The sequence below is a fragment of the Cebidichthys violaceus genome, unplaced genomic scaffold (assembly GCF_023349555.1).
Source record: "Cebidichthys violaceus isolate CVI_PGR_0920_01 unplaced genomic scaffold, fCebVio1.0.p SCAF_9, whole genome shotgun sequence".
Lineage (NCBI taxonomy): Eukaryota > Metazoa > Chordata > Actinopteri > Perciformes > Stichaeidae > Cebidichthys > Cebidichthys violaceus.
In genome coordinates, this window is record NW_027176975.1 from 11,069,083 (window position 1) to 11,096,660 (window position 27,578).

At 41.6% G+C, this 27,578-nt stretch overlaps 4 protein-coding genes across 10 annotated transcripts in view; 2 read left to right on the forward strand and 2 right to left on the reverse strand.

Moving 5' to 3' along the window:
* The first annotated feature begins 612 nt into the window (after window positions 1-612).
* On the forward strand, window positions 613-4,540 carry lysmd3 (LysM, putative peptidoglycan-binding, domain containing 3). Of its 3 annotated transcripts, none has more exons than XM_068704028.1 (3): window positions 613-726; window positions 1,921-2,201; window positions 2,948-4,540. In XM_068704028.1, the coding sequence occupies exons 2-3, from the start codon at window positions 1,935-1,937 to the stop codon at window positions 3,641-3,643; spliced, it is 963 nt and encodes a 320-aa protein (XP_068560129.1). In that variant the 5' UTR covers window positions 613-726; window positions 1,921-1,934; the 3' UTR covers window positions 3,644-4,540. The 3 variants fall into 3 exon arrangements, with proteins under 3 accessions (XP_068560129.1, XP_068560130.1, XP_068560131.1); XM_068704029.1 differs by having other exon boundaries at window positions 1,926-2,201; XM_068704030.1 differs by having other exon boundaries at window positions 620-662.
* Window positions 3,893-8,195, reverse strand: polr3g (polymerase (RNA) III (DNA directed) polypeptide G). Its single transcript, XM_068704031.1, has 8 exons — window positions 7,956-8,195; window positions 7,649-7,780; window positions 6,178-6,307; window positions 5,543-5,608; window positions 5,395-5,454; window positions 5,252-5,316; window positions 4,924-5,043; window positions 3,893-4,803 (listed from the first exon to the last, which is right to left on the reverse strand). The coding sequence occupies exons 2-8, from the start codon at window positions 7,757-7,759 to the stop codon at window positions 4,714-4,716; spliced, it is 642 nt and encodes a 213-aa protein (XP_068560132.1). The 5' UTR covers window positions 7,760-7,780; window positions 7,956-8,195; the 3' UTR covers window positions 3,893-4,713.
* Window positions 8,196-8,347: 152 nt separating this feature from the next.
* mblac2 (metallo-beta-lactamase domain containing 2) lies at window positions 8,348-12,281 on the forward strand. The gene is made up of 3 exons (XM_068703400.1): window positions 8,348-8,902; window positions 10,637-10,851; window positions 11,262-12,281. Exons 1-3 carry the CDS (start codon window positions 8,461-8,463, stop codon window positions 11,433-11,435), a joined length of 831 nt encoding a protein of 276 aa, XP_068559501.1. The 5' UTR covers window positions 8,348-8,460; the 3' UTR covers window positions 11,436-12,281.
* Window positions 12,282-12,342: 61 nt separating this feature from the next.
* The window catches only part of rtkna (rhotekin a), a 55,176-nt gene continuing 39,940 nt past the window's right edge, over window positions 12,343-27,578 (reverse strand). For 4 of the 5 annotated variants that reach the window (XM_068703394.1, XM_068703395.1, XM_068703396.1 and 1 more), the window contains exons 2-11: window positions 21,610-21,871; window positions 20,847-20,900; window positions 19,100-19,217; window positions 18,789-19,013; window positions 18,533-18,627; window positions 17,836-17,942; window positions 17,509-17,640; window positions 16,384-16,549; window positions 16,114-16,218; window positions 12,343-14,863 (exon numbers count right to left, since the gene is read on the reverse strand). In XM_068703394.1, the coding sequence (XP_068559495.1) occupies window positions 14,148-14,863; window positions 16,114-16,218; window positions 16,384-16,549; window positions 17,509-17,640; window positions 17,836-17,942; window positions 18,533-18,627; window positions 18,789-19,013; window positions 19,100-19,217; window positions 20,847-20,900; window positions 21,610-21,871 (1,980 nt within the window). In that variant the 3' untranslated portion in view covers window positions 12,343-14,147. Of the gene's footprint in view, window positions 14,864-15,366; window positions 15,464-16,113; window positions 16,219-16,383; window positions 16,550-17,508; window positions 17,641-17,835; window positions 17,943-18,532; window positions 18,628-18,788; window positions 19,014-19,099; window positions 19,218-20,846; window positions 20,901-21,609; window positions 21,872-27,578 lie in introns of all 5 variants that reach the window. The other variant, XM_068703399.1, reaches the window with a different exon arrangement.

Below are 27,578 nucleotides of genomic sequence, written 5' to 3' on the forward strand. Positions count from 1 at the left end.
AGCGCCATCCTGTGGCCCGATAAAGCTCCCGATAAACGGTCCTGTTAGGGCTGGTCTCTCCTTTCTTCACTCAACATACACTGTGCAAATGTTTACTTCTTCATACGTTATTTAAAATCTGACAAAATTAAATAACTAATGCATGCAAGTGTGCATGCATCTTTTCCCGGGTACCCGATCATGTTGTGTTATAAATAAGTATTATGCTAAATATGTCCCCAGCTTACATTAAATGATAGGAGGGACGGTGCTTACTCTAATTTAGAATAGGCATTGATGACATTTACGCCATACACTCCATAAACCCAGTAATGGTAATTAGCCTATTTTCTACTGACTAGATATGTTGAATTTTTTTTAATTAACATGGCAATTAGTTTAGGTACACGGTAAGCAATTAATTTGGTTGCCACGGATATGAATACAAATGTCTGACTATAACAATACTAATTTTAAAAAGTTGCAACTCTGTTGGTTCCCATCACACCAATAACGACCCTGTCCTTTAGCGCCATCTCGCGATTTAAAGTCAGGACTCTGTTGGAGACGTCACTGGAAACGTCACTACGCAAACATTTTGTTGACGTGGCGTGAGCGGTAGCAACTCAACTAGCAGGTAGGAAACTAACGCTAAGCAAGCAAAAAGGAAGGTGAGACCGAAGGTAAATCCTGTGGAAATATGGATATTATCCTGGTCAACTGATTGATTGGTGTTCACATTATCAGGTAAAGGTTATTGTTGGTGACATCATCCTAACTTATCATTCATCAACTGTGACAACTGGCTGATAGAAAGGCACAAACGTTACTTGTCACATAACATAAGGTGGACGCTAGTTAGCACTAGCCTGACGTTAGCCTGTGCAGATGGGTCTTAGTTGTGTGCGCTGTACATCTCAGTCTTATCAGTACAAGACCAACTTAGCTGTTCATTTAAGACACTGCTTTGGTGGCTTGTGTTTCTAAAGTACGTAGTTATTCCTCTCGACTGGACTTTTTTGGAGCGAGAGACTGAGGTGTAGCATTAAGCTAGCTATGTTGTTTTATAGCCAATTTCTTAGTTAAAAATGTGCCAACATGGTATTTTAACCACAGTAAACTCTTGTAAGATTAGCTTGTTAATCACTCTCCTGTGTGATTAATAAAGAAGATGGTTGTAGGTAATGCGTTAGATTGCCAGCTGCTAACGTGGCTAACATTACCTCACGTTTAAAGTACGTTAGTTATCTTATGTTTTGCTCATAGCCGCTAACTTACATCACCGCTGCGATAGGGCAGTAGCTAACGTTAGGAGACGTTAACGTTATCGGTCAAGATATGCCAGTCGACAGTAATGTTATCATGGTCGTAATGCTTATTGAAGCAAACGTATTGCAAAAACAGAGGACATTGACATCTCGAGGATTCAACGTACTGCCTGTAACGTCTCTTATCAATCGTATCTACTTTTAACTGTAACATGAATGAGGACTGTCCGTGAGATTGATTTGAGTCTCTCATTTAGAATGCTGAACTGAACTTCACTGCTATCTTAATTGCAGGTTTTAGGAAATAAATGCATGGGCTCGAATGGTGTCATACATTTGACATGGTCAATTTATAACAGTGGGATGACATTGACAGTTACAATGGAACAAAGTGATAGTTCCTCTCCCCTAAGCAGCTAATCCTGGTAAAAACAATGACGACAGAGTCACCTGGATGTATAGCCAAAGTGTTGATGCCTCATCTGTCAAGTTGTCAGAGGCATGTGTGCCAGCCAGCTTAGCCCTCTCTTATTTTAAGCTATACAATGAGAATTTTGTGTGACTTACTGTCGGACTGACTGGCTCAGGCGAGTTTTTTTCTTTTTAACTTCCTTCAGAATAAAGCATACCTTGCTGGTATTTTGGTACTGAATCCTGTCTCTGCTCTTCCCAGTACAGTGAAGAAAAATGTCCAGTATAAGCCAGCACTATGGGTTCCAGTCAGCCACCATGGTGCAGCCTGCCAATGGTGGTCATGCCTATCTGTTTGGAAACAATGGCTCAGAGAATGACCTGTCCGAGGAGGATGGGGAGAGCTATGAGCTGCGGCCGCGTGGCAGAGAGAGGCTGCGGAGAAGCACTTCCAGAGAGAGAATGGACGACATTATCTACCTGACCAGAGATATCCAGGAGGGGGACACCCTGAACAGCATTGCCCTGCAGTACCATTGCTCAGTACGTTGGTGCTCAGACCTGTGTGTCTGTCTTTCTTAATCTCCTTGAAGAGTACCCACTCAACTCACCTTCATTTTCCTTGTTGCATATTTAAAGCAGCTAGAATTGTTATTTTTATAACAATGTATTAAATGATAATGTGAAAGGGGTCGCTTGTAGTGATGAATCTGCGGCTCCCCTCGACTACACAGGGCTTTATGGTGAGTTTCGGCTCATTGTTAAGCTTTTAGACCTGAAAAATTGCCCTAAAAACCCATTGTTCGCTACCCGCTCAGCACTTAACAGCATATGCAGGCTAGCGACTAGCTCAGATTTTGTGTTCACAACCTGTTCAGTTGCCTCTTAGTGGCAAAAATATATAAATACATGACACACTTGTAACAATAAATGATTCAGTTTATGACATGCAACAAAAACACTCCTTTAGAACATATCAAGGTTATTTGATTGGATTACATTAATTTGTATAACAGCTCCTTAAGAACAGTGCATTTTTCTAATGAAAACTGTCATTGCATACCCTCCATATATTTCCACCGCAATCATATCTATCTATCTATCTATCTATCTATATATATTTATTTGGCTTGCTTTACTTTTTTGTCTTTTTTGTATTTAATAATTTGGATTAGTTCCTGCATTCTCTGGTTGACTTTGAATCCAGAATATTCAGCCCAGTTAATGTAAGATCGTAGTTTTGCAGTAAGCAGCGTCGTAAATTCATCTTTCTCCTGTGTGTTTGTTAGGTGGCGGATATAAAGCGTGCCAACAACCTCTTGACAGAGCAGGACTTCTTTGCCCTGCGGTCAGTCAAGATTCCCGTGAGGCGCTTCAGTGTCCTCACTGAGACTCACAGCACTGGACCTCTCAAATCTGCCTCCCCTGCAGCTGCCAGGCGCCTCCACCAGATCTCACCTGTTACCTCCCTTCCCACCGAGTCCTCCACAGACTCTTCCTCTGACAGTGTGGAAGGATTTCTCATGGAGAAGGACAAGGACATTGAGCGGCTGGTGAAATCCACAGGTCCGTCTCGCAGCAGTCTAAATGAGGTTGTGTCCTCCTTAACGCTACAGCAGCCGCTACTAGGAGAAGTGGAGTATAAACCGGTACAGAGAAAGGACCCTTATTATGGGGCAGACTGGGGCATGAGGTGGTGGACGGCTGTGGCCATTATGCTGGTTGTTGGCATTGTCACACCTGTGTTTTATCTGCTGTACTATGAGGTTCTCGTGAAAGCTGACGTCAGCCATCATGGCATTCCTACACAAGCTCATGGCAACAGACCTCATGGACCTCTCCAAGGCAATAATTTAGACCTCCCTGTTGGAGGAGACAACAAAGCAGAAGCTGGACACAATGATGGCAATGTGGTTAATGGAGATCCACAGGGACATGTGGACAAAACAGGAGACAGTGAACACGGTGGGCATGAGAAAACATAAAAAGGGATTACTTTGCCAACTCAGACCTAATAAGACTAGGTGGATGGTCCCATTGATAAGTCATTTTTTTTAATAAACTTATACAGCAATGCAATCTGACCGACAAGGACAGTCACTTTGCAGTGGGGGCATTCATTTTTATACGGTTGAGAAACTAGGAATAAGAGTGTGGCCAATGTCATTCCTGGTCTGTTTATTAACGGTTACATGCTTTTCAACGAGGAGTAACAATGGGCTAAAAACATTGGGCTTTGCTGAACATTTTCAAATAGACGGATACATTCGAGTTATCATCAGTGTAGCCGATCGACTCGAGGTAATGTTTTAGTTATCTATGCTGCCGTGTTCTCGGTAAGCTACACACAAACTATATCCAGGGATTTCAACAGCGAAACTCTGTTTATTCAGCAATGTCAGCAAATCATAATTCTGATTTGGTTTGGTGCAAATGCAGTTTTATTGCCATGTTGGAAATTGTACTTCCCAACATTATTTCTTGGGAAAGTATGATTGCTGCCATTGAGTTTAATATAGAATTAAATTATTTCAACACTATTAAGATACTTACACTATCAGTATTGAGGTACCAGTTGAATTGTTTCTAAATTTCCATAAAATTTGCTTGAATCTCTTACCTTTAGCTTGCCTAAATAGTTTCTTTATTTCACAGCATGGTGAGGAAAATGGGAAATGCACATTATTCCCACAACGACTCATTTTTGTAATTGTGAGAATTTAGACTTCGTTATATTCCCCATTTATTGTATTCCCGTGTTCACTTGATACTTCATGAAAAAGCATTACATGTGTTGACAGTATGTGCCTTTTTAACCTGTGGAAATGTGCCACAGGCTGTAAAATAAATACATCTATTTTGAATAAATTATTGCCAGTGTGCATAGTTTGGCATTTGTTATTTACACAAGTCTTCAAAGGAAAGCCTGCCCTTCAAGATGACACAAAACTATCACTCTGCTAAACACTATTTGCAACGTATATACAATATTTAACCAACAGTGGCCGTCACATAATTGTTACTTCAACAGTAAGTTCGCATGGTCGATACTTTCTCAGTATGTCGCTTCACCATCCATGTTCTCATCACTGTCCGCAGCAAAGTCTTCACCATTGTCGAAATAGCTGTCAATGTAGTCGTTTTCCTACGGAGAAACAAAAACATGAAGTCAGATATTAACTCAGCTTCTTACATATCGACCATATTAGATTTGCGTTAGACACATTTGCCAAAAACGATTCCAGGTTGTGATTTGTAATCTAACCTCTTCAACATCCTCTTCTTCACATTCTTCCTCTTCAATTTCTTCCTCCTCATTCCCAGGTTTCTTTTCGGTCTCATCGTCTGATTTTTCAGGGTTTCCTTCATCTTTCTTTGCCAGGTTCTGAAACGTCATCAATATAACATTTTAATAAAACGCTTGCTAGCTCAGAAGGACATACCTAGTTGTGGGTAAGTACATCTATACATCCTAAGCTCATTTATACTGCATCAACTTCATGAGTACTTGATAAATCACATTAAGAGAAAATGAAAAGTACATTTCATGCTCAGTAGTTTAAAACTGAACAAACAAGTGAAGAAAAGCTTACGTCTAATTTATTCAGCATATCCTCTGCGTCTTTGCGTGATAACTTCACAGTTTTCTTCTTTGTGTCTGTTGGATTGGGGCATTTTGTCTTTATTCTTAAAGGAATAAAATGGAATGGCATCATACATCATGGCTTTAACATACCTTTTTTAGCACACGTTTTTTTCTTTTTGGGCATCAATTCTTTTGGAAGGAGGTTCCAGTCTAAAATATCAAGAATAGCATTTCCATTATTTAACTTTTTGTTCTTCTAAATTTGCTGTAATCAAATGACAGTATGTAATGCACGTACCTGGACTCCAATCTTGATCTTCTATCAGTCTTTGCTTCAAGTATCTCTCAGTGTATCTCTCCACTTCTGTTTCATGCAAACAAGAGTAAAGTCTGCTTTGGTATAGTCTAAAACAAATACAACGCAGTCAGCAGTTTATCAGAACCATGACTTTATCAACATAAACCACCGGGTCCTACTCCTGATTCGTTATCACCATCATAAATCATAGTTTGAACAATTTACTATCGAGTCATCAGTTTTTGGCTTTAATAGTGCCACAACAAAAGACTTTCATAGACATGATAGATGAAGTTAGAAAATAAAAAGCACTTCAATTGTGCATCTAATAACATTTAGAACTAGACATTCTGAAAACTTAATCTACTTATTAGGAATATATATTTAGCTCATCGCTGAACAAGGGAACTCTAAAGACACCATCCGGCCAGACCACAGAAATAATATTAAAACTGCCAGATGAGGCAGCAGCTGTAACTCAATATTCTGCAATAACTATACCTCTCTCTCCTTTTCCCAGATATGACCCTAATGAAATGTCTGTTCCTAAGTGCTGCATTATCTTCCCTCACAGCAGCCAATTGTCTTGTCATAGCATTTCTATCAGGTTTCTAAAGCGCTACTTTCCTCCTCACCTGCTTTATTGGACTGAGCCTTAATGTTGTGTGGTAGCTGTTGCATTGTTCCCCTCATCTCCTGTTTTAAGGCCAGCATGTAGTCCTCATCCTCGCCAGCTTTCAGCGGCACCGGCTTGAAGTCTGTGTTCTGGAAGAGGATGGATAGTGAAGGGTGATAATACCAATTAAGTATGACAGTTATGTTACAGCTATGTTACACAGGTCATTTGTGTTCAACCTCTTCTCCTACACTATAGAGCAGATGTGAAAAATCTGTACATTTATGGATTTACAGGTTTAGTGTCATCTTCAACAGAATACATCTTCGCTTTAACTGATATTTGGGCAATTATAGTAAAATACTGTACAGTAGAATCGTACCAAATTGATCCTACAATTACATTGACAAAGATGATTTCAGGACAAGTCAAAAGCAGCTCAAGTACTTAAATGTTCTTGAAAATTAACAGATCGTTTTATTATATCTTTATTACACATACACTCCAAATTTCATGTTGAGAAAAAAACTAAACAATAATGACCACTGAACATCCTGAACGCATGTCCTTTGTGGTCCTTCAGTCTAAGCAAGTGGGCACAGGTGTCACATACAAAGCGAGGCTTAATATGCAAAAAAAATAGGCCTCAAAAGCATTAGGTTTATCAGGTGGTTTGTCGTAAAGTGTTTGGGAATATCTACCATCAAATCATGAGACAATGGGCCCCCAGACACGGAGATATATTGCAAACAGTACTCAGCCTCTCTAAAGTCCCATAGATAAACTTAGGGGATAAATGCTCACCTAATATGAATCATGATGGTGGCTTTCTTGTGACATCTTCAAAGTGAATTTCTAGCCTATTCCTTCAGTTTAGCAGAAGGACTTTTGGGGCTCTGTTATTAAAATTAATGACTAAGCCCTTTGACTGTGTGTCAAGAAATGCAAAGTTAATACCAGCGACTCTAGCTAAGTCTCTGCTTTGGGGCCTGAGCCTTCGCAAAATACAATCAAGCTGTCATATTTGTCGTGAGCTGGGTGTTTTATGCTTGAAGAGGATATTGGCACAGTGCACATAAAGTATGAGGAAAACGAGTACATTGGTGCACAAAAGTCATTTCTGTTCTATGACCCTCTATTTGCTGCATCATGCAGAAAATAACAAACATTTATGAGCAACTGTTAGTTTGTCTATTGTTACCTTGACTATTACAAATATTTCACTTTACATTTATGCAAAAGACAACATCGTTTTTTCCATAACTTGTACGTTTGTTTAAATGTAATTAATCTATTTTTTTATACAAGTCTACTTTTGAACTGTCATGCACATGTCTCTCTGATTTGTAAACAAATACGGTAAATCACTTAAATGCTGTGCCATGAAACGCTTTCAGGGCTTAGAGGTGAATTTAATACACTGCAATGTGATATGTCATCCTGAGTTCTCTGCATTTGTGTGTGTGTGTGTGTGTGTTGTCGGTACTTACTGGAAACAGCGGGTTGGGCCCCACCCTGGCTTCTGGCATGCTGCCCCTGCCGATGCCCAGAGCCTCGACGTTGAAGGAAAAGGCACCTATTCCACGACCCTTGCCTGCCATGGCTGCAAGCCTCCTCTGCACCTACAACACAGAGTCCACATGTCGTCAGTCAACTCGCTGTCAAACACGTGTAGACACAACTTCATGTGCTACAGCGTTCATCGCCTGTAAGCCTGACTTTGCCCTGCTATGAAGCGTTGATCAACGTTGACACATCACATGCTCATTAACACTTTTAAAAAGTTGTCATACTCACTATGTGACTGTTAGTGAATTGCTCCTAACGTGGAGACGGGTTTCAGGGCTATTCACTGGCATTTAGCCGTTTAGCCTCTACTAAGTCTCCATGGTTTCACTTTTTCGATCTTACTTTACATAAACATTCAGCTACTCAGTTTTATCTGTTGTTCAGCACGTGAACTAACTCCTATAATCACCAAATTTACAGCTGAATCTAATGAAGCAATGAGCAGCGTGGACACCTATTCACACATGCTTCTCTCAGCAGTCAACGTAAATGTGACTCTTTACTCGCCCCGCCCCTGCTTGACGTGGTTTGTTTACAGCCAATAGAGTAGCGCGCTTTATGTTGTCGTCACTCATCTGATCTTCCAATGAGCACGCTCTCCTCCTACAAGGGTGTGTCGGCAGCCACGATCACACAAACATATCACCTCTAGCTAGATACAAATCTCCGCCGACAAAATCACTCGAAAGCACAAAACCCGCAGCAGGTCACCTCGACAGGTGCATGAACTGGGATGTCTGCAGCCGACTGGTACGCTCACAAATCGCTCGGAGACGGACTCTTCTGGATCCAGGAGCGATTCTACCAGTCTGAGAACCGGGCCAACATCTGGCTGCTCCGCGGCTCACACCAGGACGTGGTGGTGGACACGGGTCTGGGTTTGAGGAGCTTACCTGACTACATCGACGGCAAGGGACTGCTCGGCAAAGATCCGCAGAGGAAGAATCCGCTGCTGGCCATCGCCACCCACGCCCACTTCGACCACTCGGGTGGTCTTCATCAGTTCCAACAGGTGGGCGTCCACAGCGCCGAGGTCGATGCCTTGGCCAACGGAGACAACTTCGAGACGGCCACCTGGCTCAGCGACAGAGAGATAGTCGAGGCTCCCAGTCCGGGATGGAGGGCAAGGCACTACAAAGTCAAGGCTGTGCAGCCTACGCACATACTGCAGGAGGGTAGGTAGGAGATGCAGCCTTTGCAGATCTGATTCATTGAAGAGTAGATATGCGATCCAAGGCCAGGTCATAAGGTATAAACGCATTTGCCCATGGATAAGCATCATGGTCGATACCATTAGACCATATTTAATGGGTGCGCCTGGAATCAGTATTTTGCACATTATGCAGTATACAGAATGCTTTCGCTCCCCACAGGAGGATTTGCCCGCACAATGAATTTGGCAGAAGACCAAAAATGACTTGCTAAATGGATGCAGACACACATTCCTACACAATATAGAGGCATCTAACATATGTAGTGGAGGTCTAGAGTGGTGCTAACATTTTTAATCAGGGTCTTAATGGATGGTGCTCTAAGCTTATGTTACAGAGGATGTTGTATTTGCTTTGGCACATATGAGGTCAGGTGTAGCACTTGTACAGGTGTGAATGTCTTTTTAGCATTGGTCGAGCTGTGTCAAGAGGGCAGAGGCAGCTCTTTTGTCAACTCTTTTTCTAAACAAACAGTGTTGATAATTTGTGAGACAGTATGTGACAAAAACAAATCTTTTTTTTGTTTGCAGCTGTTGTACATATTCTTTGTTTTTTTGTGTGTTTTTGCAGAGCAGTTCTATTTTAAGCTAGCATGCTGGTGACACTGTTACTTCTAAGAAAGATAAGAAGAAAATGCAGATATGGTGCAGTTTATGGAAGGCTTCCCATAGAGTATTAATAACCTCACAGCATTGTTTTAGCCTTCACCCACAGTGCTATTGGCAGATGCACACAAGATCAATTCACCAATACATTAAACTCACATTTTGCCACATTCCTGTGGGATTTTTCTTCAATTTCATCATAGGTGTTGCACAAAGTTTATATCACAAAGGTCTTTGCATTTGGGATTAGCAGCTTTGTTTTTGTTGAAGTTTGGACCAAAGCTTTGTCTTTATTTACAGAGTGTAAATACTGCAGCCAGCATTAGTCAATGCACCGACTTGTTCTGCTGTGCCAGAGCCACTGCTGCAGTGCTGTGGTTCAGTTTCACCCTTCTGTCACACTGTGCAACTCATATCTGGACCAAATCAGTGATGTACTGAATGTCTTTGACTCTGCACATCATAGTGATATGAGGCGACATGAGAGAAACAAATATAATCCTTGCTCTATTCCAGCCTGCCAAATTATGAGGAACATAATGGTTTAGCTTGGATGTAAGCCTGGGAGTGGAATGCATATGGCATTGAAGATAGTTATATTGTGTGTAGTGACTTTAACAAATATCCATTTTATCTTTAAAGCCACTGGGGGGCGAACGGTAGAACTTGTTCGGACGCGTGTTCATGCCACAAACATTTCACTGTCCAGTGCGCTGTCTTTCTTTCGATCTGTATGATCCGTTTATTCAGCTTGTACATTGACACCATAGCAGAACACCACAGGATACTGCATGACAGTATAATATAACACCTGGAGAACCCACGCTGACATGCTTGCTGACACGTCACATTGACACGGTCAAAAACTGTTAGCTTCCCGTCCACACACCTGATTCTCCTCACCAGGCACTTACCTTTTTGCACTTTTAACTCAATGCGCCACCCTGTGTTCAGTGTCAGAACTGCTATGTGTAAACCCACCACATGTTTCCCTCAAAGACAAAATAAAACAACGAAACCACATTATGGCTCCAACATTGTGTGTACTGTATATGTGTGATGATTTTGAAAACATGACACCATCTCTCTCTAGGTGATGTCATCAACCTGGGTGACAGACAGCTGACGGTGCTCCACATGCCCGGCCACTCCCGTGGAAGCATCTGCCTCCACGACCGTGACAATAAGTTGCTCTTCAGTGGAGATGTAGTGTACGACGGCGCCATGATTGACTGGCTGCCCTACAGCCGCGTCAGTGACTACATCAGCAGTTGTGAGCGCCTGGTGGGGCTTGTGGACAGCGAACAGGTACCACTGAAACACCCCAGAGGGTAGCTAACTATTTCAGCTCATAGTACCAATATTTTGGGTCATATTAATTGAGCTTTGATGCACAAGGTATCCAATCCCATTGTCTACAAAATGATTAGGTTTATAATGAGAATATCATAGTCCTGTTATGTTTTTGACAGAGTTGTCCATTGTGTGTACATATTAGGAGACGTTAATTCATGATGCTCAGTGACGACTGGATTTTACCAGCAACAGTGTTTTTGTAGTATTTGTATGTTAAGAATAGAAAAGATAATTAGTAATATCCATGTAAATCAAAAGATTTACTAGAATTAGTTTTTTAGCGGTATGATAGTCATCCTTAAATCAGAGCTATGTGCCATGAACCTATGGATACATATTGAACTTATAAATTCATTAAACAGGTGGACCAAGTGCTCCCAGGACACTACAACACCTTTGGTGCGAAGCGGCTTCACCGGATTGCAACCACATATATCAGCAGAGCTGGAACGTGCCCAGCAAAGTTCTCCACATTTGCCTGGGGTACTCTGGCTGGTGTGGCGCTGCGGGCATTCAACCCACGGAGTGCCTGCTAATGAGAGGAGATCATGGAGCTGAAGGAAGCACAAGTGAACAAAGAAAGTTTAAGTATGGAGGGGAAACACCCCTCATTTATCTGTAACTCGATGTAACGTTGTTCATTTACTTATGTAATCCAACAGACATCATAGAATTGCCAAATTTTCTGTAAAATGCACCTATTGGGTTACATAAGTCAATAATCAGCATCATATGAAGCATACAATATAAAGTATTTATAGTGTGATTCTGTTCTATACTAATTAATATGTACATGTTGGGTTGAATATGATTATGTATGATTTTTCTACTTATAGTAGCAGTTGTAAAATTATAATAGCACAACGATGGTACAACTCTGCACTGCAAACAGCAAGCAGAGTCAGTATGGCCATAGTATTTCTCTATGCATTTTACAATGCTCAGTGAAGACTCAGTGTCGACTACCTCCCACGTTTGTAACAGTGCTTTGTACTATTGACAAATCCAAGGCTTTGGTTCCGAAACGTTGACAATAAAGCCTCCGTTCTACCTGCCTTTCTTGATGCATCTACTAAGACAAACTACTGCACTTCAGTCGTTCACGTAAGATGGGCTCTCCTGAGATTTAGTTGCTGGAGAGAGAAAGAGAGGAACAGAATTGGATATAATATGATCCATCATATGCTCAGAGTGCAGAGCACTTACTGCAGGAAAAAAGAGTTTCCCTCAGTCTACTTTTCTAGTTTACTATTCAGAATTTAAATCCTGCATGTTTGACCTGTTAGAACTCCTATATGCTGTGCTACAGTATCAATATAAATAAGAGATGTATTCAATCATACTTTAAGATACAGTTAAGATCAATAAAACTTTAAATATTACCATAGACAGACTTCCGTGTAATATTTCATGTAGACAAAAACGTGGAAGAAAAAGTCATTTGTGAATGATAAAACATTTATTATAATTAATGTTATATTATTTAAACATGAGATTTCCACATTTCTCATCTTATGTTTGCCTTCTAGCACGGTGTACATGCAGAACACAAAGCCTGCTAACATGCAAAACTTGCAAAGGTTATAACATTCAATGTTATCTATATGTAACCGTTAAAGATCTGCACATCATCTGTTAACATAATAATCAGGTATCAATATAGCTGCATTTATAACAAAAGAGAGGTTTATTTGTTAAAAATGAATTTACAGTAACAAATGTTTTTAAAACATTTGACAGTTTTAATTCTTAGTCAAATTGCCCGAGTTCTGAGCCCCATGAGGGAAACTGTTAAAGTAAAATCCACAGTAAACAATACAGAGAGAGTAGAAGAGGTTACTGCACTGACAGAGACAGACTCACCTATAAGATTTGAGTTAGATGATTGTTTTCTTGTGACAAAAAGTAACTGCTGTTAAGAGTTGTCTAAATGGCAATAACTTACAGAATTAAATAAATACATGGCAGTGTAAATACACCATTTTATTCTTGCTCTTACTATCGTGACCTAATGGTTGACTGGGTATTCATTTAAGTACTCAGCTTCATAGAAAGTTGCTTAGAATACAGCCCCTATAAAATAATTTCAAACAAATGTCTCTGTGTTGCATAATATTTGTTTGCTGGATGTTACACATTTTATTGGAAATTCCAAAATCAGGAACAGGAAATCTAATGGAATCCTACAAAACTGCAGAGTAGCAGAATTATAGGAATGGCTTATCAAATAACATTTCAGCTTTGGTTAATTTCAGCTTATTCTACTTTGTTCTGTGTATGTAGAATCTATTACCTACTTCTAATGACGTCATTAGTGTGCAGATAAATGTGTGAAAGTTAAGACCAGAGGACAGATTTTTACCCAGAAGACATCACAGTAATAACCAGTAGTATGTATGAGCACTTGCATAAAGTTAAGCTTTCACCAGATTCATCGTTGAAATGATCTCAAGTAGTTCATCATTTTAACGTTTAACTCAAATCATGTGCAAAAACAAACAAAATGGTGCATAGTAATTTTAGGAGAACCACAAAGATTATCTGTTGTATGAATAATTAGATGTATACACTGAAATAGACACAGTAGACAGTACAGACTTCAACCTTGACCTCCACACATAACAGTTTCTAACATTTGAGAACTCTTGACTGATTATACCTTATGTTCATCTTGCCACATGCTCACTGGCTTTCATAGCACAACCACTGCACACCTTTATCTATAAAATACAGATAGGAAACATCCAGTCAAAAATATTGCTAGTGCATTAATAGAGATAATTTTGAAACATTGTTTGAGTAGCCAGGATGGCTCTTAAGGTCAAAACAAAACCAGTTTCAGAATTAGAGTCCATGGACAGACATTTATTAGAGCAAGTCCTTAGCTCTTAGCATCACTTTCTCCCAAATAGCATGACCATAATAATTTCTCAAAGCAAGCAGAGTACCTCCCATTTAGTATTGGACCATCTTCAAAATTGCGGCAACCCAGCAATGTGCAGTTGCCTGCAGTGATTGTCACCTGTCCTTTGTGTTAGAAGACATTCCAGTTTGCCCCAGGAGGGTCTTTCATGATCCATCCTCCACCAGGAGGCAGTAAAGGCAGCTTATCCTCCTCAGGGCTGTGCATGTGGCTGAGCTGACTGCCTGAGCTTGGTTCACATATATGTTAAGCCAGTTAAACCATGGTTTGAACTTTTAACTGTTGCCTTTAGGCCAGTGTAAAAGGTCTCTTAGGCGGGACAAGTTCACACCTGACTTTGAAGCCAGTTGCGAGGATCAAGTCTGGCTTTGAGGTTCCTGAGGCTGCGTCGAGCCGGGGAGGGCCTTGAGAAGGGGGCTCCCTCAGATGACTCAAGGCTGTGGCTGCCCTCACTGTTGCTGGAGCTGTTGCTGGAAGTGGAGCTGGAGCAAGAGAGCGTGGTCTGTGTGCTGCGCTGTGACCGAGGTGAACGGGAGGAGATGGGGAACGGGGCGAGCAGCGAGGATGGAGGTTGCTGGCAGGGGCACTGCAGGGTACCTCCTCCTCCGTACACCCTCCCTCGAAGGGTGCTGAGCTTAGCATCCAGCGACAGAGTGCGTGGCCTCAGGCGGGATGGGGAAGATGACAAGAGAGGGAAGTTTGAAGAAGGCTCGGGCCAGCCATGGCGGTGAGAGCAGGGACTGGTGCTGCAGTGACTGTCGCTGTCTGAGGTCAGGCTTGCATCTGAGGAGAGCAGACTCAGCTGTGGGCAGCGGTGAGGGCTCACAGGACTCCGGGGCAGTCGATGAGGGGTACAGGGGCTGTGGCCAGAGAGGCGAGAAGTACAGGGAAGGGGGCGGCCAGCGCTTTTGGGGTTGTTCTCCTCAAACACAGACATCCAGGTGGGGGAGGTTCCCAGCTGGCTGCGGAGCTCCAGCTCCCGCATTCTCCGAGCCAGGATGTCTGACACAGTGCTGCTGAGGTCATTGGATGACTCAATAACTGCAAGAGAGATGCAGCAAAATTCTTCATTATACTGATGGATACTGGGCTTGAGTCTGGTTTTTCAAACTGGAAGTTCTGACCATTTGGAACGTGAACTGGTAATCCAGTTTTTTTTTTAATATTCTTTGTTAAGGCAGGGATTAGCATGGTTTTAATGCAAAATTAATGAAAATTTTGAGCTCACTGGAAGTATGGATTATGGGCAGATTTAGAGACATACTTGCAGTTTGTGAAATGTTACTTTGAAATGTATTCTTAAGTTCATATGGAAATATTGCAATCAAATTAGATTTTATGTCTGGTAATGCATTGTACAGTTGTACAAAAAAAGTCTTGTAATTTTAATTCTGCACGTCTTAATGTTTATTTAATTATGATGAATGATCATGAAACAAAAATATCCTGTCCTGTAATGTTCTGATCCTGGATTTGCAGTAAATCCCGGACTGCAATATTTACCTCAACATAATTTATGTGGAGCCCTACTCTTGTTACATCACCTGTCGTTGTAATAAGACGAGAGCAGAGCCCGAATCTCAGCAGACACAGCATTATCCTGCAGCAGAAGACCCTCAGAGGAGGGTGTGGCAAGAGGAGCTGCCGGGGAGGGGTTAGGAAAACCGAGAGGGAGGTTGGCGAGAGAGAAGGGATGGAGTGGATAGGATGTTTGCAACCGGTTGCGTTCAGTATTTATGTGTTTTAATGATCATGAGAGAAAGTGATAAAGGTTGATTCATGTTTATTAGTGAATGTTAAGGCATGATGAGAGAAGAAAAAAAGATTCACTCAAGGATTAAGATAATTCCCCCATAAAAAAAATGAATGGTGGAAGTTGATGAAAAATGTGACGTTAATCATGAATAATGTATGAGGACACAAGGAAATAATAAAGAAGGACAAAAAAGACAGAGCCAGGGAGTGATGGATTCGGGACACACAAGGAAAATAGGAAAGGACAAAGAGGAACAGAGAAAACAGAAGACAGAGAGTGAGTCAGCGTGTCAGAGATAAGACCCATTCTATTCTACAGTACTGAGAGTGTGAGTTTGAGATATCGGAGAGGAAAATGTAATTGTGACAGCATCTCTCATGCACAAGGACCCAAGGAATTAAAGCTACATACAGTCACATGCAAAGCGGGCACAGTGCTTTCTTTCCCTGCTTTCGCTTTTATTCTTTCGGCTAAAAGTGAGCAAGCATTTTTCTTTATGCATATCCGCAGTGATATAATCAGGGAGAGCGTTTACCCATTTCGTGATAGAGCGAGCCCTGTTTTGGTGTGACAAGAGCTGGTTTCCTTGGTGATGGCAGTTCAATTTTCATTAAGTCATCACAGCACTGTTTCCATTGGCCTGTATGTTGGAGACAAACTGTCACTTTCAACGTACCAAGCAGCAGATCCAGAATATACAACAGTGTATGTCCTTGAATTGGCGTCCTTTAAGTAGTTATTGTAGAATATGTAAGTGCCTGTATGTATCACACATTTCATGTGTTAGAGCATAGCAAGTACTTACTCATGTCGTAGAAATGTTGCCAAAAGGCCTCCATCCACCGGTGTGTGTCCTCACGGCTGTCTGTTGTCAGGGTGTGCGTGACCTCCTCACCTCCATACTGGTTACTGATGCAGATATTCTGAACTTTACTTTGAGGGTCTTTCTCAGACGCACGTATTCTGGTCTCCTGAAACACAGGAGCAGCAAAGAATGCAATCATCTACCACAATATGAATACAATCAGGAATGAATGCCAGCACTCCTGAACTAACACAATTATGTGCTGCAACAAGTGATCATTACGGCAATTGTAATTGTAAGTCCCCACTGAATATAAGCCCTCACTAGTACCGCCACTAATTAGTCCTCTTCCAATCCATTTCCCTTCAGCAATTAACCAACAAAAGGTGCAGACTCCCAATTCCCACATCTTAGTTCTACTCCAAATGTCTCTACGTCTGTGTATGACCACTAGATGACAGTGTTGTTCTATTCATCTATTCGTCACACTGCGCTCTCTTTAGGACAGACAACTAAATGTATGACAAAGGATCACACAGCCCTGATTTGACTGACTTGGCTTTAGGTGAGCTGGGAGATCAGGGTTAGCGGCTACATAAGACTGAATGAGTCACTAGGGAAAGAATGAGAAGACTCACAGGCATCAACTCCCAGACACAGGAAATAAGATGATCAAGAACTTGACTGTCTGAATGACTGGATGAGAGAATTATGATACCTAGATGGATGAACAGATTTTATTTTCAAATCTTTAAAGCCTTTTATCAGGACATGCCTGCTCTTTTCTAGCATTGCTGAACATTAACACGGAACAGTTTTCTATGTTTGGCTTCTGAACAGCTCTACTTGGACAACTGAGGGCTGAGTGCCTTGCTCATGGGCACTTTTACTACTAGATAAGAGAAGAGCTCATTCTGTATTTACTTTGGCTTAGAGTCAACCAGTTGTCTTGAGATTCAAACGGGCAGCAATCCACAAGCCCAAATCCTTTCCGTCTATGCTTCCGATGCCTCAGGCATTACCAAAAACAACACAACTATATGGGTTGTGTCAGGCTGGCTCAACCTCCGGAGCGCTTTACTCTATTCCAGATATTTTCTCCATTTATGTGATTCCTTTGCTGACCTTGTTGATGGCAATAGTGAAAGCTGGCTCGACGTTAGCCTCCACATCTTCTTGCCGGTGGTAGCAGAAAAGGCTTGTTCCTTTTAGAACGCCGTATACTTTTGTCCAACTCTGAGGGTCACCTCCCAACTGCTGTGGGGTAGAGGAAAATATCAGTGAAGTGTGGATTAAAAGACAGGGAGAGAAACACAAAGAAAGATGGCAACATAAGAAGAGGAGGAAGAAAGTGGAGAAGGAGAAAAGGACAACCAGGACAAAAAACTAAATCTATTGAATCCCTGAAATTCATAGCTCCCTTCACTGCCGCACACACACCTGCCAACTTACCTTAACTTTCAAACATCCACTCATCATCTGTTGGGTCATACAGTGAGGCTGAGCTGCAAGGCGGCAACACATACTGCCATAGAGCGGCAGCCAATACGAACACTCTTCTGCAGGGAAAGAGAGAGGGAGATGGATGGGTGAAAATAAACACCATGAATAAATAAAAGTATTCCCACATGACATTCAAAATTCACACACAAACATGTATAGTCATGTGCATCCACACAAAGAGATACACACACTTTTTGCTGTCATCATACTGCCCCCCTTAAGAACACAAAACAAGGCACAGGGGTATAAAAGACTGGCAGCTGCAGGGAGTGTCATGAAGTGCAGCAATGAAACTTTACAGCAGGCTGAAAAGCCAATGAATAAAACACTAGGGGCCTGTCTGTCTGAGGGTCTGGGCCCTTGTTAGCCCACATCATTACAGCTTTACACAGCAGTCACCTCATAGCACAGCCGTTATTATTGTGACCTTGAAAATGGCTGTCTGTCAGAGAACATGGAAGGACAGAGAGGAGGGGGGAGGAAGAAAGGGGAGAGAAGAGGGAAATTAAGGGAAATTATTAGAACCCAAGGAAGGGAAGTGAGACAGTTAGGAGTGAGGGAAGCACAAAAAAACAGACAGATGGCTGGATTGGCAGAGAAAAGAGAAAGATGGTGAGGAGACAGATTGAAGGAGGCTGCCACTCACCGTTGCCTGAGATGGTGAGGTCATGTGTGCGAAAGCTGTCCTGGATGTGCGACAGTGACAGGCTGGTATGAGCTAAGAGGTGGTACTTAGGGCCCCTGTCAACACACAAGAGAGGGGATTGAAATAATTTTGCATTTGAGAATGCATGTTCATAGTGACAAATGGTCTCTATAAAGATGCCTACTTGTATTCTCTGGAATATATATATAATTCCTCCCTCTATTCAACATATAAACTAGCTAATATTTAAACTTACGGTACAGAGGGAACTGGCAGTAGAAGAGGAGCAGCCCCTCCATTGCTAACAGGACTACATGGCCCAGGGTCCATGGCTGCCCGGAGCTTCTTCCCAGCTGATCGCCCTAGTGACGAGCTCAGTTTACTGGCTAGTTTCCTTGGCGTGCTGCCTGCTGAGTAGTCGTCCTCTGAGCAGCAGCTATACAGCTCAACACGCAGCTCAAAACCCGGGCTGGCTTCATTACTGCGAAAGGATACACATGATGAACATGACCATATCAGTTTTGTTTTTGTGAGTATTTCAGTTTATGTGTGAGACAGATTACTTACAATACAATGGTGTTGTCAAAGCAAATATCAGTGAGTGTCCGGTCCACTATCACCATGTCTGTGTCAAAGATCTCTCCTCCCAGCTGCAGCAGGCAGAATACTGCACACCGATGAAGCTCTACAAAGGACGAGGTGGAACGGCAGAACAAAAGAGGAAAATAAAGCTTATGTGATATCTTGACATCTTTCATTAATTTGCATCACTTGAAAACTCATCTTCAGCTCCAAAACAACATCACCTCCAAAATGGAGATAACTGCTTTTACAACGTGTTGAGGACAGAGGCTAGAGAGGGAATATAACCCGAGTAGTTAAAGGTGAAATACGATCAGCTCCTCCACCTGGCTGACAAGCACTTCTACTGTTGTTAGTTTCAGTTCAGCAATCTGTGAACTGGACAGCTGTGCCAAGAATTCCTATGAAGCATGTTTTGTGGTTGAAACTGAAGCACAATGGTGTTTATCCTTGCAGTAGCAAATTAGAGCTACAATTATTGCCCTCTATATACATTGTGAAAAAATGCCTGTGCATTGTAAAGAAGCTGTGATACCCTTTTGGGAATGCATGAATATAGGTAACTATTATGGTGATCCCTTATGCTGACACACCAACATATTAATAACAGTGAGACATGTATGTAACATTTTTTTGTCACTTCTCAAAATTCAAGGTTTCAACTGAAAAGGCTAAAAGACGTAGACCGCTCCTATTTATGTGCTTCGATATTTATGTACACGGCACATTGACACTTAATATTCACACTTAACATTCAAAGTATGAGCGCAACGCTCTGCATAGAATGTGATTTGTCACGTGATGGAGGAACATGCTTCACTCCTCCTCACCTCCTGGGCTCAGTTTATGTCTCAGTGTGCTTAATGACCTTGACTAACAGCCTCATTAAGCTTTGTTAAGAGTCTACTACCTGTCTCTTGAGTTCATTTATATGCACAGGCCATGCAGATTAATTCCATTGAAGCTGCCAGGGGAGAGAATGAGCTCTGAGACTGTTATAATGACTGCAAGGGGGTTAACCCACATTGACTTTATCGAGAGGAGGCGGGATAGCAAATAGTCATTTTTATGATAGACCATTGTTATATTTTCAGTGGACCATTGAATTCTGAAATGCCATAAAAATGTTTAACTATGAAATGGTTCACAGTAATAGTCCACAGAACAAAAACGTGAGTTCCTTAGATTACTAATAATGACCCAGTTTAGCACCTGTGTGCTGCTGCTGCTTCTCAGAGCCAAGAGACAAAGCCAGGAGGACTGAACGATGGGTTAGGTTGTGCTGCCAGGAGTTCCTCATGTCTACAAAAAACATTTCCTGGAAAATACTGAGATTTCTGGTAAAGCTGCAACATATCGTAATAATCAGCTGCAGGAGCTGTGCTGTGGACCGCGCATATCGTAGAGAAAATGTCCTACTGTATGATGTGTCTGCACAGTTCAATGGGTCAAATATGATTCAAATATGAATCTCAAAGTCCACATCAATGTTTCGCCCTCTAGCCAATGATAAAATGTGATTTTTTTTGTTCTTCAGTCATGAGGAATCCCACACTCACCCCTGTGGTTATACAAAGCTTTGACACACATTCAACATATTTGAATTAGCCATTTCATAACCGTGTGTGAAGCCACATACCATTCCCTCAGAAGCAAATCATTAATAAATCCTATAGGCATAAATCATTAATACTCCATCAATACAATTCTTCACACAGAGTTGGCTCCTCACCTCCTTTGTTCTTGAAGTACTCCGTGTCTTTCCACATGAGAGGGATCCGAAGATCTGTAATGACAACAGACAGGGGATTAGACCACAAAAATGTTAATCACCCTTACTGTCTAACTGATAAGTGGTTATGTGAATGTGTGTGTGCACTCAGTCACTGGCTAAAGTACCCACAGCTAATTACCATCTGAGTGTGAGTGTGTATCTCTCCAGCTGGGTATCAGACATGCAGCAAAAAAACCTCCATACCAAAATCACACATGCTCCCTGTATCACATGTTATTAATATATATATATATATATATATATATATATATATATATATATATATATATACATATACATATATACATACATACATACATACATACATACATACATACTGTATATTTTGTTACCCTCTCATCATGTTCTAAAGACAAACAAGAACTGGTTGTTTTGGTGTCCCTGGTGTGAATTATCTACCTGCAGTGCGTCTGCAATGCAAACAGAGTAGCTCCATAATTATTCATCTGACTGCCCACTGTCATACTGCAAGAGGCAGCATCTACCAGTCAGCCTCTGCCTGACAAGAGGAGCTCTGTATTAAATAGTAACACTAAAGGAATCACAAAGGTTCAAGGTTCTCTTATATATTGGCGGTGCATATCAACATCTACAACAATAAATAAATTAAGTTGTGCTTTTTACAAATTGCTTGCATAATCCTGCATAAAATGACCCTACAACACAACACATCCAGACATTTAGACAAGGTTTTACTTGCCTGAGATGGCCACTTTTCCTTTGCACGGGAGTCTGTCGTCCATTGGCCCTGCATCTGACGACCTCCGCGTGAGCTTCTGCATGACCTGAGCCTCTTTCATCCTCTGCAGCTCCGACATGTAGGCCATGATACGCGTGCTGCAGGTCTGCAGGCTCTTCGCCGCCTCCAACGCCTGATCTTTCTGGGAGCAGGCGGCCAGCAGCTTGCATGCTCCATCGCGCATACGAATCTCATGGTCAATCTTCTTCTGGATGTCGCTGTCCTGCAAGCACAAGGGATGGTGGAGAAGGTAAAAAAAATTATTGTAAGGGAAATAAGTCTTAAATGACAGATAATAACACATCTTTGGGAAATGTAGGAAGACATAACTAGAGTACAAGATGAATTGAGGAAGGAAGAGGATAGGCATGACTTCTCTAACAGATAGCAATACAAAGAAGGGCAATTCTTTTTGGCAAGAATAGGAGAAATGAAGACATCAAGAGTGTTAGCCTGCAGTAGATTACAGGTCTCTTGTGGATACAATACTGAGATGTGTCTCTGAAAGCACTTAAGAGTCTGTTCAGTGTGTGTGTGTGAGAGAGAGAGAGAGAGAGAGAGAGAGAGAGAGAGAGAGAGAGAGAGAGAGAGAGAGAGAGAGAGAGAGAGAGAGAGAGAGAGAGAGAGAGAGGGGCATGGACAAAATTCACACACGTGGCCTTTCGCCCTCTTACAAACCCCCCTGCTGAGCAGATGCTTAATCATTTAGTGCAAACTTATTCACTACACACACACCTCATAAGAGACCCCAGGCACACACACACACACACACACACACACACACACACACACACACACACACACACACACACACACACACACACACACACACACACACACCTCTAGCCATGGTTCCTTTCTTCAAGCTACTTTCTCAAAGGAAAAATACAATATTATTAAACTAAACTTGACCTGGCTTATCTGGGGAAAAACATATTGTGTACACTTAAGCAGAAGTACACACACCATGGACACATGCACACATACTCAAACACATGCAGACAGTAAAGGTTCTGGCTCTGCCTCTAATGATGCTGTCCAGAGTTTAAACAAATCTCTAAGCCCCTCTCCACTTTGTCAGCAGTACAAAAACACTGTATGCATGAACTTCAAACAATAGTCAGTGAGGGGAAGAACTAACATATGAGCTGAGAGGGATGGGAGAGCACAAAGAGATCCAGGAATCAAACAAAGACCAAGGAAAGGCATAGCCGGGTTGACCTTGAGTGTTAGTGCCAGCGCTCTTTTTTAAGCTGAAACACCTTTGCTCTTAGCACATCAACTGCTTCAATCTGAGTAAGATCTTTAAAGAACTGCTTGAAACAAATTAGGAAAATATGACGGTTACTCAAACAAATGCCGTGCAGCATCTGCCCGACTGCTGGAATATTTGAATGTATTTATGTATGTGTGTGTGTGTGTGTGTGTGTGTGTGTGTGTGTGTGTGGGTGTGTGTATGGGTGTGTGTGTGTGTCCTCTTCAGTGATACATTAACAAGCTTGCAATCTCCCCACAAATAAAGTCCAGTGCTCTCTTTGCCCTTCTTTTCCCGCCCCTCTCTTTGCCTGATAAATGCACCATCTCCTCCTCTGCTCCAATGTTTCTCATTTATAAGCTCTCTCTGGCCGATTCTTATGAATTTTTCATTCTTTTGATTTAAGCTTTTATACTTATACTCATTTTCTTCCGCCTTCCCTCACACTCCATCCGTTCCTCTTCACCGTCTTCAATCAGCTTTTCTTTCTTCTCCTCCATACCCTCTTTGTGTCTGTGTTAGCACGAGTCCCACACGTTTTTCAACAGAGGAGCCGCGGGAAAGGAATGAATCCAGTTTGAACACAAAAGTCCACATTTGAACGCAGTGCACTTCAAGATGAGGTTTTGTGTGGTTTCTGATTAACCGTAGTCTTGGAAAAACAAATTTGTTTCCTTTGGATATAACCACACTTGCTCTGCATGGTGGTGAAAGCTACACTATGAGCTGTGAATCACACAGATCCAACTATTCTGTCTCTAAACCCAACCACCAAAACATTGTAACACTGCAAATCATAGTCTGGCATGCATTACCGTTTCCCTTGCTGCAATAACATGGTATAACCTTAAAAGGGACGGCGGTGATTACTAGCAAATTCCTTCTCAGAAACACTGCCAGAGTGAAGAATTATTAAACAAAATGAGAGCATGACTGAGTGTACTTATACTGATGAAGATAATGATCAGTATAGAGTCGTGTAAAATCTACACTGGTTGTTGAACACAATGTAGCTACACAAATATGCCTGCCATTACATAACACATTCACTTACTGAAAAGCAATTACACAACTCTTGGCTGTGAACGAAAGGAGACTAAATTACAGCAATGGTATAAACGTGTAGCACTTAAGTTAGCTACTGGATATCTGCGAGGTACAAGTGGAGAATTACATTTTACAGGTCAAGTGTTGTTGATTATGAGTGTTTACTGTTTGATTGAGTTGGTTTTCTTTCATTCAAGTGTCTCAGAGTTTTTGAACAGATAATAAGTCATTATAACTGAGAATAAAGGAGAATGCACATTCAAGCCTGCATTTATGTTTTTGATTTCGTTGCAGTAAATACTTAACTGACTTAACTTTAAGAAAGAGCAACACATGCAGACAGGATTCAGCGATAACATTTTTTTTTGATAAATCAAATTAGATGAAAACTTAGAAAATAAATTAATAATTGAACCAATTAACTTTGGACAAAATAACAATTTGGATACACCACCTTGTTTTGTGGGGAAAATCATTGCGTTATTATTCAATCAGAAAATCTGAAAAAAAGATTCCTTGTGAGCAATACATTTGAATGAAAAAGGGGAAAAAATATGAACTGATATTAAACAGAGAAAGCCCAGCTCTGGCCGTGTCCAAATGTCCTCGTCAATGGTGGCACCACAAACCATTGTCCATGCACCACTCAGCCGGAGGCTAGCCAGCCAACTTTGAAGGAACGCACACACACTTATAGCACAAACAGACACGCACGCACAGAGCTGTCACCACAGTCCAGTTTCATGTAGCGGGTTTTAGAGTGACCTGCTAGGAGGGGGTTCTGTATTTAGAGCAGCTAAATTAACAGGCTTCTCCTTAAGGGGGATCTCAGAATAGAACACTAACAGCCTAGATCTACCTCTAATCCACATGTCTGGTTGTATGTCGGTAAAACTAACATAAACCCTCACAGACACCGAAGTAAGAGATAAACACACCAAACTACAATAAGCAAGGAAATGTCTAGTGAGGATGATAAACTCATTTTGTCTTTATAATCTTTCACAAATGCTCACAGGCACGGATAAATACAACCTTGCAAACACACACATGGTCACAGTGACTCCCTCACACAGTGTCTTCAGAGTGGCAGGTGTTAGACCAGTGGGCATTGACAGAGGCTGCCTGCCTCTGATTGTGGCAGTGTGGACAGCAGCCAGATAGAGGGTGAAGTAAGGGTGGATGAGCGACGGGGATGCAGTAGTGCATGTTGGGTATCAAGCAGTGACACAGAGGGGAGGTGGTGCTGTCAAAGGAAACAAGGGGAGGGGGGACTTAAGAAAAAAAAGTAGCGAGCGGGGTGAGAGAGAACAACGGCAGAGATACGGGTTGACAGGGCGAAAGGTCTGGGTGAGTGTAAGAGGCAGTTGGGAGTAAAACAGAGACGAGAACGGGAAGTACAAGTGGAAGAACAGAAAGAGAAAGCGCTGAATGTCAAGAGATGAGCAGGGTATAGTGTTAGGGGATGCAGAGGGAGGGTTGGTGAGGAGGCGCTAGACTTACAAGAGAAGACAGCAATGATGGGAAAAACACAATTTTGGCAAAAGGGAGATGGCAATCAGGAAATGAAGGGACAGATTTGGCAACAGAAAGAGAGGTAGTGGGTTCCATATGAGCAAATCTGTTGCTGAGGTAACGAAGCATAAAGCTCTGTATATGAGCAGACTTGGAAATAATTGGGAGAGTGTCTTTTTCTGAGAGGGAAAAAAAAAGACTTGACAGTTACACTAAAGACAGAAAACTTCTTAATTACTTACTGGCAATTATCTTTGAAAGAGAGTTATGGCATAATTTAGATCAACTGCATACGGTTACCTCATACTCAAACCATTATTGTTCTTGTGGAGTTATTTAGCTAAATCATAAACATGGTAGAGTGGGTTGGCCATTTTTCACAGGGCTGGGGGATCCCTGTCCCCATGTTGAAGTGTCCTTGAGCAAGACAATAAATGTGTGTATCAAAAAAGTTGCTTTGGATTTAAACAAGTCTGTCAAATGAATGTAAGGGATAATGTAACAAAGAATAGAACAGCAGGAACAATATAAGCAATAGTAAATATTAGTATTTGCTTCAAACAATATATTTTTAAAAGCATCACTGTATGTCACACACAGTATTATGCATGAGGCCAATGTAAACCATTCAGCAGGTAATTTGATGCCTCAGTAGATACCAGATGGTCACTTCCTCCATCACCTCACTGTCCCTGTCTGGCTGTGTGTGTTGATCCTCACTTGTGTGTCTGTGGGTGTGATCTCAGAGACACCAACACACACACACACACACCTACACAAACACACAAACAAGCTGGTTTGGGGATTTGACGCCGCTGCAGATGGTGTGTAATGGTGTGTTTACGATGTGTTGTTACGAATGAGTAGGCTTTTCTGTTCAGATCACTGACCCTTGACCTCTGACCTCAGGCCCTGAGCAGACCAGACGGCTGCAGTTACAGCATGGAGTTAGTCCATGGGGTTAGATTTAACAGCAAATTAGTATTAAACACAACAAGAAACAACACAGTTTGCTCTGTGCAGTAGAACCATATTAATTCAAACTACTTGAGAATGACAGAAGAGAGGAGGAGGAGTTATTACTAATTGTGTTTACATATACAAAACTACTCATATGTATATTTGTAAAATGTGGCAACTTATTGAAAAAAGAAAGCATATTTTAACCAGTATAATATTTTGCCATTTAGCGTAGCTCTACTGATGGCAGTTTCGTCACTTTGGTGCTCACTGAAATCAGGACAAAATCGACAACTATTGGATGGACAACAATTACATGTACAGACATTCATTTTCCACTTAAGGATGAATTGTTTTCATCCAGAGCCATTATCAAGTACAATTTTTAATTCGTCCAATCCTTTGGTTTATGACTAAATACCTGTAAAACTAATGACATTCCCATCAGCCTCAGCTGTAATGCTAATTAGCAAAAGTGTGTATACACACTTTTGCTAATATATTTACCACATTTACCATGTTCACCATCTTAGTTCAGCATGATAGCATATATGCTATCATGCTGAACTAAGATGGTGAACATGGTAAATATTACACCTGCTAAACGTCACCATGTTAGCATTGTCATTGTGAGCATTCTAGCCTGCTGGCATTAGCATTTAGTACCGGACAGTGAGGCAGCCTCACGCAGTCCAGTCTTTATACATGTTCAGAGGACAAGTCTGGGTTTACCGTAGCAAGCATGTGCACAGTAAAATCTGCACTTCTGAAACATGTGCATACACAACAGGCATCAATGTTGTAACAAGAAAAGAAATTGTCCTTCGACATTTTTGTCTTTTGTCTTTCTCCATTTCACATACACAAACATAACCAAGAATTGGAAATTCCTGACCACTCCCATACAGATTTCACTGACCAAACTGCTGGCTTTCAATTAGCCAGCCACAACTATGTGCCTCGCCTTCCTCTCCACCCTCTTCCGCTACTTTCCCTCATGCTCACCCTCTTCCCCTCCCACACCCAGAGCACGGCTGCAGTTAAGGATGGAGGGAGCAGTTGAGAGTGCAAGAAAGAGTACGAGATAAAGAGAGGAAGAGAAATCAATGGCAAATTAGCTGAGAGAGAGTTAGCGTATGAGAGAAAATGAAAA